Below are 14,031 nucleotides of genomic sequence, written 5' to 3'. Positions count from 1 at the left end.
TGGAACTGCTAAGCACCCGATCTAACGGGGTGAGCTGGATAACATGAAATCTCACTTTCACTCTGGCTGCATTCCTGAACATATTGCTTGGTTTTAGATCAGCCCTCAGAAGCTCCAGGGTTAAACAAACACAAACAGCAGTGCACACCGGCAGCCAGAGTGGAAACACACAGATTATATAGCCCCGACACCTCTGAGTGGAAGCAATGGAAACTGTTGAACCTGGGAGCTACTCACATCTAAGCCTTGACGTGTCAGTTATATTAGAAACCGCACAAACAAGGCACATGAATCAGCACAAGAACTGCAGTAGTAACGTCATGAGAATTGTTTATATGACTCCCGGAACTACTTCCTACTAAATTTTTCAGCCCAAATATTGGTTGTTAAAGGCAGCTGTGAGGAAGTCCGTGTCTGACATCGACCCGTGATGACTAAGAAGATGTGTGAGCAGTAGCTCCTCATCTGCGTTGAGTTGTTGACTCAGCCTCCACCTCGTCAGCAATACACACACACACACACACACACACACACACACACACACACGCATGCACGCACGCACACACGCACACATTCCCACTTGGCAGAAAAACTAGTGGCAGCCTTTCAAACAGCTCTCCACAGGTACTATGCTACAAATTGCCTTCGATTCAGCTGCTGCATCAGCTGGTTTTGACAGCTGCGAAACGGATAATTGGTTCAACTGTGAAGAAATAAAGAATGAACAGGCGACCGTACCTCGGCCTTGTTGCTTTAGTGTTAATCACAATTTATAATGATAAAAAGAGTTCTGTGCTACTGCTGTATTTACCTAAGTAACATGAGTACTTCTGTGATTTAATTCCTGAATCAATATATACAGTATATGTATACAGTATACATATATACACTGTAGCCCATAAAGTTCTATGCAAGTTATACACAACATGTTAATTGCGGTCTAATGTTCAATGTGATATGTTATAGAAAAGGGTTGAGAAGATATACTTCATCTATCAAGAATAAATCACATTGTCACAATCATTTTATGAGAAGAGGTAAAAACATTTAATTCCAATTTTATTGGCAATCACCCCATCCCATGTATCAGAGATTATTTGAACAGAACATTTTCATCATAGATCCTGGTTGTAAAGGTATGAATGGTTATGACACAGCAAAACGTTTCCCCAGGTTCCCTTTCATACATTTTCAAATATAAAATACTATGTACACTATGGCTTGGCTGAATACTTGATGATTAATAAAAAAGGTGCTATGATCAGGATTTTTGGGACCGATCGCTGGCAGCCGCATCGGCCAACACAGTCACAGTCTATTTGAAGTCCTTACTATTTGTTGTATAGCATTATTTATTTATCAGCAGGCAACTGTCAACGGTCTCTCATAGAAACACAACTTAAAGAGCAACTTTTTAAACTGTGTCTCAGTCACTTTCACCATCATTTGTTCTACTCCAACATCTCTCTGCTGGAAAGTGAAATTGAAACTTTCTCAAATGTAAAAGTATATTCAGCACGTTATGAAACTGTGGTGGGACAATCTAGACATTATTAGGTGATTAATGGTAATAATGGTGATAACCATGCAGTTGTGGTCTTAACTGGTCTTGAAATAAAGACAAGAGACAGGAGTAAAAATACAGTCGATTACGAGACAAGACCTTCAAAACGTGGTCTCAAGACTAACTTGAGACTAAGTCCGATGTTGAGTACTACAACACTGGATTATACACAAATGAAAACAGTTACAGTAGTTATGTATATTATATTAATTTTTTCCATATTCTGTAAATAGAGCCCACACTGAACTTTTAAGCATCTTCCTCCCTGCCTTTGCTGGTGCATTTCAGCATATCGTGGTGTGCTACTACTAGTTTTACAGCAGTTGGAATAATGGTCAAATCCTCCACATGGCCCTAAGTCTCATTTCACCGGAACCAATTTAATGAAATAAAAACAATGTAGATTCACCTAAATCCAGAATGACCTAACAGTGATCGTACACTGGGGCTTTAGTAAGATGAACACCTCAGTTAGACAATATGTGCTTGTTAATCCGTAAAGTTCCTACGTGCAGATCATTCAGACAAGATACAAATGAGACACATACTCTGCGCCTTCACCATCTTGATTTCTTTCATGTTAAGAATTAGGAATTTCAAAATGATCATAACCTAAAGTCCAATGTTTTTTGTGAATAGACGCCTGAAATGAAGCCACATTATCCTGCACATGCACACCTGCAATGTAATTTGAACACAGTATTATTGAATATCGCAGGAATTAATAGCAGGACTCTTTTTTTGGCTCTTTTGCTCATTAAAAGTTAAAACCAAACTGAAGCAGAGGTGCTGAGTTGAGTTTGGTGATTTAAAAATAATATAGCTGCCTGGCTCACACTGAGCTGTAACCATCCGACCCCCCTCGGTGTGGCCTTTACCAGTAACACCATCTGATAGAGTTAACAGTACTCATTAAAGCCATCATTATCCTTTCTCGTGGGACAACCAGCTACATCAAAGGACACAAACCAACTTTAAGTCTGTCTTATTAGGCCTGATTGAGGGAACCAGAGGTCAACGGTGCCTGGCTTTCTTCCAGCAGGACTGTGGTCACACCGAGATGCAAGGAGGGATAGTCCATTACAGATGAAGGCAGCCTGCAGTTGATTTTGAGTGCAAGTTGCAAATTGTCTTTGGCCATTGCTTGAGATTTATAGGTGGGTCTGAATGCAAATCATCCCTGCGCAGACATTAATCTAGCAGGGGTATTTCATTAGAGGGGGCTTTGCTGGAGAGATGGAGTTCATGTGCTCGTAAATTTGGTTTGGCACACTGATTGTTCAGCAGATCGCTGGGTAAATGAGTGGACGCCGGCAGCCACAAGAAACAGCTTTCTCCATCATGCTATTATTCCCTGCCGAGGGGTCCCAAAACACATGCTAAAGCTGTTACGCTGACTTGGGGTGAACTATTTATGAACTTGACAATCTCCAGTCTACAGGCTCCATCCAGGGGACCGAGAAAGGGCAGTTGAGGTTTTCTTAGGCAGCAAATTACAGTAAAGAGGCCAGGACACAGTCACTATAACTCAGACAGAAGGCAATATAAAACCACCAGTGACTTTAGAGAGGTAATTCACTATAGGACAAAATCGACAACCTAAGAGAACCTTTATCAAATACTTCAATATCTATTGATTAACTCCTCCGACCATTAACTTCTCTGGCTTGATTCCAAACCCATCAGAAATGTACTGTGTAAGAGACAATCAATGTTGTAATGAAATATACTGGAATACCTTTTATATTGAAAAAAAAAAGTTAAAAAAAATTGAAGAACACAATGACATTAAATCTGCAGCTCCTCTGTCTAAAGTACTATACACAATTAGGTTTGAGGTTGGATATCCAGTAAATTATTAATTAATTGCATACAGAATTTCTAAACTATTAAGTTTAAGGAACTAACAATTATTTTCATTGTTGATTAATCTGCTGATTTATTAAATGTCATACAAAAAAAAGTCCACCACAAGTCCCTTGGGACCAAGATGACATTCTCAAGTTTCTTTCTGATCAACTATCCAAAACCCAAATATTTTCAGTTTAATACATTCTAAGACAAAGAAGAAAGAATGTGAGAAAAGCAACAAAATGTCACATTTGAGGAGCTGAAAGCATCAAATATTTGCCTTTTTTTTTCTTGAAAAATCAAATCTTAGATGCCAGTTCCTTTGTTTGTTGATCGATTAAGGGTCAAATCATTTAGCTCTACAGTAAAGAGTTAAAGGAATGAAATCCAGCATAGCAATTTATTCATGATGCCTTAACCCTACAGCAGAATTTGCGGTGTAACTTTAAAACTAACTCACTATCTCTACAACACAACCTATTCTGATCTTTGTCGAGACAAAAGTAAACCAAACCCAACAGCAATCTCCATGGCTATGAAGTGAAGCCAATGCAAAGTGAAAAAAACTGCCACAACCACTTCAGGCTGCTCCTTAAAGTCCTATATTAAAATGCACAACGTCACAGTAGTAATAAACATGTTTACAGTCTGGAACAAGAAATGGTTTTGGTCTCTCTAGATAACTTCCCCATTCATGAGAACTGTACTGAGGCCTTATTTCTATGGAACTCATCCGTTCAAATTATATTAAGGTATAAAGATACAATAATACATATAAATAATAGCGTGACTGCTTTGATTGAAAGGTGGGTGCCACTACAGGTTGCTTGTTTTAGCACCCAACCAGCTTGTCTCAGCTTCACCGACAATCCACATCTTTGCCCATTTTTAGATTAGCTGGGAGGGGGCAGCACCCAGAGCCACCACGTTCTGATCTCCGTTAAGTCTGTTTGTCCATTCATACTGTCTATGTGTAAAACAGGTATGAATAGACTAAATAGACTATACATTATCAGATCGCTGTTTAGTTTACAGCTAAACATTAATCTGCCATCAAAAACTGTTATTTGCATAATCCTGAAGCTGCTTTAACTTTGCAAACACATTCAACTACAGGTCTTGAGCATTAAAGCAATTACAGTTAAGTAGCAGCTGAATATGTGAAATTAATGTTAACCACAAAAATATGGATATACTGTACTGTATGCATTGCCTGCTGATACCTTAATAACTTATCATATGTTTTTTTTTTTTTCTTCTTACAACCTTAGATATCATAACCAGGTGACATTTTGGCACTCATCCTGGCCGAGATCTGGCACAGAATCAACAACTCGAGAGCCTTGCTGCTCATTTATCAGCAGTGGAACATTCAGATTAGCTCCATTAGAGCATTAACAGGGAGAGAGTTTGAGTTAGAAATGATTTGTCACGTTATTCATCAATATTTGATCATTAAAGATTATTTATGCTTCTTCAGTGACTGAGATTCATACTGAATTTAAATGACTGCCTGAGAAAAAAATATCTCCACAACCTCCACAAACACATCATCTCTTAAATCTAACACCAGTGCTATATTTGAGATATAGCACTGTCTTGTATGGTGTAAAAGGTCAACCATGAAAAAAGGGCTTTGAGTTTTGGGATCTACAGTAAGCCTTAAAACTATTTCAGTACATTTAGAAAAACCTAAAACAAGGCTGTTAGAGCTGACACATTAGAGCTTCTGTCATCTACAGCTGAAGCAGTTATCTCTCCAGTGATCACTTCAGCATCCTAAAATTTATTTACACTCGGTTGGCTATCCAGGGCTGGCAGGGACAAAGCTAAATGTGGCCTGGCAGATGCATCCACCAGCACAAAGATAAGTAATGAAAGCACTTGCGGACGCTATTCCACTCTAAACCCCACAGGACGGGTCCATATCACGGTGTATCAAGTCTGATGAAACCGCCAGCCTCTCCTGCATAAAATGCGCAAAAAGAACATTCATCACACCACTTGTGCCTTTTTGTTTCACTATACAACACACTATATTCACCAATCAAACAGAACAAGTGTGCGTGCTTGAAAGTCTGCTAAAACATTTAAGTCAAGGGACTTAAACTGCTCATGTATCACTTATGCGTGCTGCAAAATTTGCAATCTTGTATTACCTGTCATTTAATTCCTAAGTGAGCACAAGGGATACAAGTAACTGTAGAGCGCTGTTAAAAACAAACACCATTAGGAAAGAAACTGCATAGGGTCAGCATAAATGCCGTTGGACTAAAGAGCTGACAAGGCAAGTAACTCAGGAGCCATGAACAAAAGAAACCTGATATGTGTGTGATAGCTAATTCTTGCCGGACCCCATCTCTTTGCAATGAAGTTTAATCTGAACTTGAGAAACTGTGAGTAAACTGTTAAACAGGAGTTTACGCTGAGGATTTACAGAAAGTGTTCAACTGAGAGCGACTCCCCCTCTGCTGATTCTGCTCAACCAGCTCATGGGGGTTACAGCCACCTAGCTGTAGAGGGTTTATGTATCCTTATCAGGGTCAGTGAATTGTGAAGAGTGATTTCCAATACCTGTGTAGCAGTCGCACATCCTGAGACCCTGACCGACAATGTTAACCCCGGAGCCCACACCGCAGAACCCACAGAGAAATCTGTTGACTTGGCACCACAGGTTCCACTATCAGTGGTGCATCACATTTCCTGCGCTCTGCATTTTGTTCCTAAGAGATGGTGGAGTGAATGAACGTACAAACAACATGCAGGGAGAAGGGAGAAGCCTTCCATTTACAGCCAACCAAATATAGTAGCATACAAACTTATGCATCATTCAGTAGCGGCAAATTCTTTATCTGTCACTTACTTTGGCACAGACACTGTTTTCTTTCTTCCCTCCTTCCTTTTTTTCCCCATTCTGATGTCATTTTTAATACATCTGAGAACTGACAGCACAGCTCACAACTATTAGCATACAGTATGAACAAACAACAAGATGACTATAATACAAGCAAATAGTACAGCTGACAAACACAGGAACTGAGAAGAAAAGAGAAGTGCTTCAAAAGCATCGAACTGACACGTCTGGGTTATATTAACATCCTTATTTAGAGCAAAATAGATCACGACTATAAATTAACAATTACATGATAACCTGCATGCATTTAACAAGAGCTGTGTGCATGTGATGGGTTCAAAACACAGAAAACATATCAGCAAAATAACTTCTTGGATCAGGTTCACTTAAGGCTGCAAGACACGCCAAGTAAATGTATACATTTTTTGGCTTGTGTCCTCTCTCCTTCATCCCCTGCCATGTTTATTTTTCCTCCTAATAAAAGGTTTAACACGCAGCATGAGCTCAGCAGTTAGCTCTTGCCAAAGCAAGATCATCCAGGGTTCAAACCTGACTGGTTACCTCCAGTGTGGAGCTTACATGCTCTCTAATCCCACCACTGGGTTCAGTAAAAATAGAACCTGTCCCTTTAATCAGGGATATGGAAAATGCTACATGCCTCTTCAGTTCGGTGGGGATTCCTAAGGTGATCATAATCTTGTAAAAACAAAAAACAAAAAAGAGGATCTGTTCCAACGAACTGAGAATATAGGCACTGCCTTTCCCAGAAACCCCAGTGTAGTAAACAGGGCACTCCTTCCAACGCTGAAACATAATACTCTATTAAACAACACCTTCCAGTCTTTAAGGGATAGTTTGGCATTAGCCTTATTCACTCTTTTGTTCAGAGTTTAGCGATTTGGCATAAAGGCTTGTTTTACACAGATTACAACAAAACAAGATTGAACTGGACAGCTGTGAAGAGCCAGGCTGTCTGTTTAGTCTTTATGCTAAGCTAAGCTAACTGTCTCCCAGCTGTGGCTTCATATTTAGCATAAGGATATGATATATCCAATTTCTCATCTAACTAGAGAGCAAGAAAGTATATTTTCCCAAAATGCTGAAGTATTCATTTGAAGTCCGACTTCACTTTCCCTGCACACATTACTGAGGGCTGCAGGGACTTCTCTAAGCAGATGAACTCAACTGACTGTCTTTGAGTCCCAGAATGTGTTGTTATTACATTTTACATTTTATGTAACTGTTAGGTGCTGATGAAAAACTTTTCATCCTACTTCAGTTCATTAAAATGTGTTCTACAGCACTTTGCATGTAATTTAAATATTGTAATATATTGTTTAATTATGGAATTAGTAACGATTCTGCAGCAGCTGCATAGCTAGAATGACAACCACCATGCTAAGATGGGAATAGGACAGGCTCGACAAAAACATGTGTCGTCATTCTTGGCATAATGTCAAAGAAAAGTTAGTCACTGTCACTGGAAGCCGGATGTTCCCATCTCCACTAATGTTAATGATATGACTGTGTCTGTTCAAACAACATTAGCATGTGCTGTTTGCAGATGATGTTGATTCAGGCATGTGATCTCCCGATTTGCATTAAGGTGTTTTTCAGTTTAGTTTTGTATTCAAAGTGAGTGTCAACATTCATATTGTGGTAAGTAAAGAAGTCATGTAGGGATGTTATTGATGTTGTTATTTTTGCAAAAAAAAACCAAAGAAAACTTTCTGTGCTCATGAATCCAGGAGGACGTCGAAGCCTGCTGTGTCTGAGCTGCTGCTTTTCTGTACCGAGGGGTGATTTCAGGTGACTGACATTGTCAACATTGGTGATCATTTTATTCTCAACTGCAAATTTGTTTTATGGTGAATACTTTGTCCTATCAAATATAAACAAGACAAAGAGTCTGGTGTCACACTAACAACTCTGTGAGGCAGCGCCTAGGCACAGCAGTGCTTTGCTAAATGTCAGCATGCAAACATCTAATGAATATCATGTTCACCATCTTAGATTAGTGTGCCAACATTTGCTAATGAGCACTCGACGCGAAGGCTGACAGGAATGCCATGCAAGTGTTTAGTCATCAAACAAAGTATCTGATACATATTTTACATATTTAAAGTGACATTATGTAACGTTCTACCAAAAAATACCAGATTTTAAATCGTCTTAATGCCACACTGACTTGGAATAGAGAAAATGTTTTTTTGGTTTTCTATCTGATGTCCTCAGGCTGCTCCATCCAACACTGCTGCGAAATGTAGCTGCTGTTAGAAAGTTAGCTCACTTAGTTAGCCATGCTGTCCAGACTGTGAGCTCAGAGCGCCGTGGAGTGCCGGTGTTCACAATGGCAACACGGGTGCTTTGGACAAATGGGAAGAGGAGGCTGAGGGTGAGGGAGAATGCAGAACAATGCCAGAATGGGAACCAGAACCAGAGCCAGGTGAGCTGGCAACATAACCCAGGATGAGCAGAGGCAGAACACGGCAGAGGGAGAAAGAGACCAAAGAGGACACTGACATAGGAGGCTAAGAAGAGTAAGTAAGAAATAAAGAGCGAGAGGCCACCAGACAAAGAGTAAATGTCTGATGGTATTCAGTCGTTGCCAAAAGCTTTGTGAAATAAAAAGCTGAAAGGAAGACGAACTGGGCTTCCTGCTGTTGGACTGTCTTGTGTTGTTGAATTTGCTGATTGTTTGGCTGTTTGCAAAGTTGCTGACTTACTAGTTTTGATCATAAGTAATGTAATCATGACAAATACACGTGTGCTGTCCATATTTAAGACAGTGTTGTTGCACTCTGAAACTGGGAGCACCAGTTCACAAGTAATACCAATTTCTACGTGACGTTGCTTTCAGCCAAGTGGTGAATTAATCAACCAACAAGCAAACAGACATTGCATTCATGTCGCTAGCATGGCTAAAAACAATTAATGTCTACCAGGTCTCAAGATGACGTCTACAAATGCTCACAGCTCTGTTTGGAAGTATGCAGTCAAAAGCATATTGGGTGAGGACTTCAATTCCTGGGAAACCTTCAAGGAAGTGTAAATCTAATATAGCTGAGAAAGATCTATGCTGCTCTGGTTGGCTGTTCCCACTGTGTCCCTGACCTTGGCAAGTGGCAAAAAAACGGACAGTAATACAGTCCAAGTACGCACTATTTAAATCCCATTTTCACTGTTCCAAAAACGACCTTTGCGTGTCTGAGAATCTGTCTTTCTTAAGAACTGCGTTAACACTGCGTTCTTTAAATTGCTCACTGCACTTAAATGACATTTTAAATCCTGTATCCTCCATAAACCACACTTTACATTATTAACAGCTGTCATAGTTCATCACGTTCACTGAGGTAATCACAGGCTCCTCAACAATCTCAGTGCCAGTCCACCAGAGCTGGACTGAAATAGTGTTCAGACACTGTGACGGCACAAAATGAGAGATGTTCACTGACTGAACTTGAACAGGGAAATCAGACAGAATACTCCATAGTGCCCGAGAGCGATTTATGAAAGGGGCACGCAAAAGGGCAGTGTTACAGTATGTCCTAATCTCATGGGCCTGGTTTTTATCAGTCAGCAAAGGCATACAGTCCATGAGTCATCAGTATTGATTTGCTGCCACTGATCTTCATGACAGTAACACGGCCCTGAACTAAAAGGTCACGCCTGATCACATGATCCTACAGACTGTCAAAAGCTGAGTCTAAATGTCTGCATGCTGTGGCATTTTGGAGATATAGCCAACAAAGTGTGAACTTTAACAGAGAAGTGGTGCAGGGAGGCTAATCCCAACAGCGTGTCTGACTATCAAGGGTTTTACCAGTACTCCTGATATAATGCTCCACTACATCTGCTCTACCTGCTCTGCTCTGCCTGGAGCTTAACCCACTGCCTGCAGATGGGGCCAGCCCTAAAACATAATTGCATAATGGATCCATCCAAAGTATGTGCTTTTATCCCAGGGGTTGTAGCTATCGCATTCCATATATCACGGATTAATGTGCCTGTCCATGCACATGAAACCCTTTTTTTAAGACCTCTGAGGGCTATAGCATAGGAATCATTTCAGCCGGCTGAAGTTTCAGAACCTGACAAATATCGATCTCATACAAACGGAGATGACAAAGCAGAGATGACAAAGCAGCTGCAATCTGAAAGTCATTTTACAAAGAGGTTTTGAATTTCCATAAATGTATAGAGCCATGTTTGTGTAAGTGTGCAGTTTACAGCATACCTCAACGTGAACTTGATCTAACTGTAAGCACACCAGTTATACACTCTGAAAGGCAAAACAAGAAATGACAACTGGTCTGGAAATTGATCTGTTGGTTGTGGGAACAACTGGTTTGTCCATCATCGCTCTAAAATGATGGAGGGGGACACGGTTAAATTCTCTCTTGCATATTTCCAGAGATGGTCAGAAAAGCTCTCTGCTGTCCCAACAACTCCCATTTTCTGCAATTGCGCTTTTGGGTAATGCACAGACCCATTTTCCATCAGCAAACCTCAGTAACAGAAAAAAGCATCTGATGCCAAAGTAGTCTAGTTGCAACTGTAGATCAGTGTGTGGCAGTGTTGGACATGAACTACAGATATAGCAATAATCACCTTTAAATCAAGAACAATGTGCAACTTTAAATACTTCTAAAGGAAATGTGTTTAAACAGAGATTATCTGACTGGATGTCAAATCTTACTTTTCCTGTGTGACGTGCTCGTTTATGGCTCCCAGAGTAACCAGGCTGTTGCTGCCCTGCAGCAGCCTGCAGGTTGCCAGGTGCCGCTGGTACTGCTCCTTCAGACAGGCGTTCTCCGTGCACAAGTCGGACACTTGCTGCTCCAGCTCCTCTATCCTCCCCCTCTGCCTCTCCAGCAACTCCTGCTGGGTCTCGATGATCTTGTTAAGCTCCTTCAAATATTCCACAGCCCTTGTAGGGTTCTCGATCGGGATTTCCATGTCCGCTCCGAGTGCCTCTCTTTTGTAATTTTATTTTTGTGGTTGTTGCTGCGCTGTGTTGTATCGCATAAGCCTGGAGAGATATGTAGTCCAGGGTGTTTTTTTAGGCGCAACACTTCACTGGGTTGCGCCTTTTACGCCTCGCCATTGTTTTAAGTCGATGTGGGTGATAATTCCCAATGTGAAACTCACCGGTGTCTGTACGCGCGTCTTCCAAGTCTCCACTGCACACCAAACTAGAAGCTATCCAATCACGCATGAAGCTGCAGCATCAAAATATCAATCAAACAAATGTGACATGGTGTGGATCATACTTGGCTCTCTCTCTCTCTCCCGCTCTCTCTCTCTGTCTGTTGTTGGAGTCTGGTTGTTCCCCCTGTTGGCAGCACGGTATGACATTTTCTGTACCTTGGTGCTCCATGCTGTCCCCGTGACTTTTCGTAAACAGACGCTGGGTGTCAAGTAGGCGGGGTTTCAAGTTTTATGAATCTGCAGGTCGCATTGAGCGCAATAAAGGCTTTGCAGCAGCTGGAGGATGGAGAGAGAGAGAGAGAGAGAGAAAAGGAGGGGAGGGTGGGATTTAGAGTTTGTCCGTATAGTGTCAAGTCAGAATATCTTCAGTCATTCGCAACGTGTGTGTGTGTGTGTGTGTGCTCTGCAGGTGTGCACGTATGCACGAGTCCTCATGTTGCAAGCATAACTTTGTTGCATTGTAGTCTCCCTCTGTGCATATGTGTGTGTGTGTGTGTGTGTGTGTGTGTGTGTGTGTGTGTAATGCCGTATCACAGTCTGAGTGCTGGTGCTGCGTCTTGCCTGCAGAGTTGTTTACTATGCTGTGTGTGTATTGCCATTTCACCAGCAGGCTCGTACCCCCCTCTAGTGAAATGATGATGATAGATAGGAGCAGCGTGTGTTAGTGTTGAAAAAATGACTTGCAGCACATCTGTATGTGTGTCAGGGAGGCTGCAGATTTGCACAGGCTTGGTATCCCATGGGTGTATGAGAGCAAACTGCAGCACTCTTCTGTGATACATAAAAGAGGCCAATGCTTAAGTTTCATGGATGACCATCTTTCGTTCCCATCTGCCTTGCCCTTACCTGACACTGAGGCTTTAAGATGTTGCCATGAAACCTGAGTCTGTTTGACTGATTGTAGAGATGATTGTAGGACATTTTAAATGAGCAACTAAAAAAAAAAAAAAAAAAGAGAGAGAGAGAAAAGTTTTAAAGCAAACACAGCCTCTGCAGGAGAAAGAAAGTCTTTGCCATTTGCCAGTTTGCCATTTAAAAAACATGCCTTCCAGGATATTACAGACATCTGTATAAGAACCGAGAGGCGAATCAGTGACTGAGACTGAGCGATGGCAGCTTGCATTATTCGCTGTGCTCCCTGTGTCTTGTGATCGCTCCCCCATGGCTGACTTTGTTATAAAAGCAACACAGACTCACACTTTAGAGTAGTTATCAGAAACTTTTTTTTTTCAAAGTTCACTTGAAGTTTTGTATTCCTGGATGCAGTTACAGTGCAAATAGAGAAGCTGAATTCTTTGTCCATGTAATTGAAGGTTTTACCTTTATGTCACACAACCTGAAGGCTGTGCTCGGACCATGTGAGGCAACTTGTTTTAATATGAAGGCAACGCTGCAGAAAACCAGTGACAGTGGGTGGCAGTTTAAGGACACAGAACACAGATGGAGTGCATTAGTTTTTTTTTTTTTCTCTGTGGCTCCCATAATCCACATGGCTCGAGGCCAAAAAGGCCTACAAGAACCTCGACATGCCACCCAGAAGGATGTACAGTTCACAGCCAGCATCAGCCACAGGGTAGTGTTGCATGAAAAATGCCAAATGCCAACACACATTTCAATTCTAATTAGATATACCCTCACGGAAACAGCAAATACCATAATCAGGTAGATATGACTGTCGTGGGACCTTCACACAACAAAACTGCCACGTGCTACAAGCAGTGTCCAGAAGGGAAAGCAGACCATCATGCAGCTAGAAGGTTTACATTCATATCAGTGTGTTACAGCACATACAGTATTAGACTGGTTAAAGTGAGACGTTGAATCTCTTTTCAGCTCTGGTGCTGTTGTTCCTCAGATGACCCTGTGTTTGAAAGCTAAAAATCTAAAAAAAAAAGAAAAATCACACCATAAAACCATATTCCTCTAAACCTAAATCTGATACATTCATATTTCATTATCCACAATTACACTATCAAACCGTGTGACTCCATCCGTCATACAACTTATAGCAGCTCTTGGGGGATTTTGGAAGTACTGGAAGTCATGACTTGTGGATAAAGAATGCCAGCAACCACTGGATACTGACCACTTCAAAACATACCGCTTGTCCTTATTATGCTCATGGACTCCCTGCTTTCTTCCTTTGGCTGACCAGTCATATGTCGGTTGCCAGTGCGGGTGCCAGCCGGACAGATTTATATTGTGAAATCACTCATGTTATTTGCACTGAGGCAAATCCTCTCGGAAGCCCTCTTACTTTAACCCTACAAAACATTTGCCAGCTGTGATGGAGGAAAGGCCCCAATCATTTAGCCAGCAGAGTGGAAAATATCTTTTTTTTTTTTCAGAGGACACCAAATACTCTTTGCTGAGCCCCGCATCCACCTCATATTGTATAGATGTGCATCTGTGTGATGGATCTCAGCTGGCACATAGGAGGGAACATTGTAGGCAATAAAGTAATTTGCTCAGTTTTCTGATATACATTTTATATATAATTAAAGTCATAAATACCAAAACCAAATGGGTTAGGGAGTTTATTCGGTGGTGC

At 41.2% G+C, this 14,031-nt stretch overlaps 1 protein-coding gene across 3 annotated transcripts in view; it reads right to left on the bottom strand.

The window, feature by feature from the left end:
* The window catches only part of iqsec1a (IQ motif and Sec7 domain ArfGEF 1a), an 88,880-nt gene extending 77,134 nt beyond the window's left edge, over nt 1–11,746 (bottom strand). For 2 of the 3 annotated variants that reach the window (XM_019271302.2, XM_019271303.2), the window contains exon 1: nt 10,969–11,742. In XM_019271302.2, the coding sequence (XP_019126847.1) occupies nt 10,969–11,228 (260 nt within the window). In that variant the 5' untranslated portion in view covers nt 11,229–11,742. Of the gene's footprint in view, nt 1–10,968 lie in introns of all 3 variants that reach the window. The other variant, XM_019271308.2, reaches the window with a different exon arrangement.
* Between the last annotated feature and the right edge of the window lie 2,285 nt (nt 11,747–14,031).

Source organism: Larimichthys crocea, unplaced genomic scaffold (assembly GCF_000972845.2).
Source record: "Larimichthys crocea isolate SSNF unplaced genomic scaffold, L_crocea_2.0 scaffold97, whole genome shotgun sequence".
NCBI lineage: Eukaryota > Metazoa > Chordata > Actinopteri > Sciaenidae > Larimichthys > Larimichthys crocea.
Note: the sequence above shows the minus strand (reverse complement) of the source record. Positions and strands in the feature narration are given on the sequence as shown.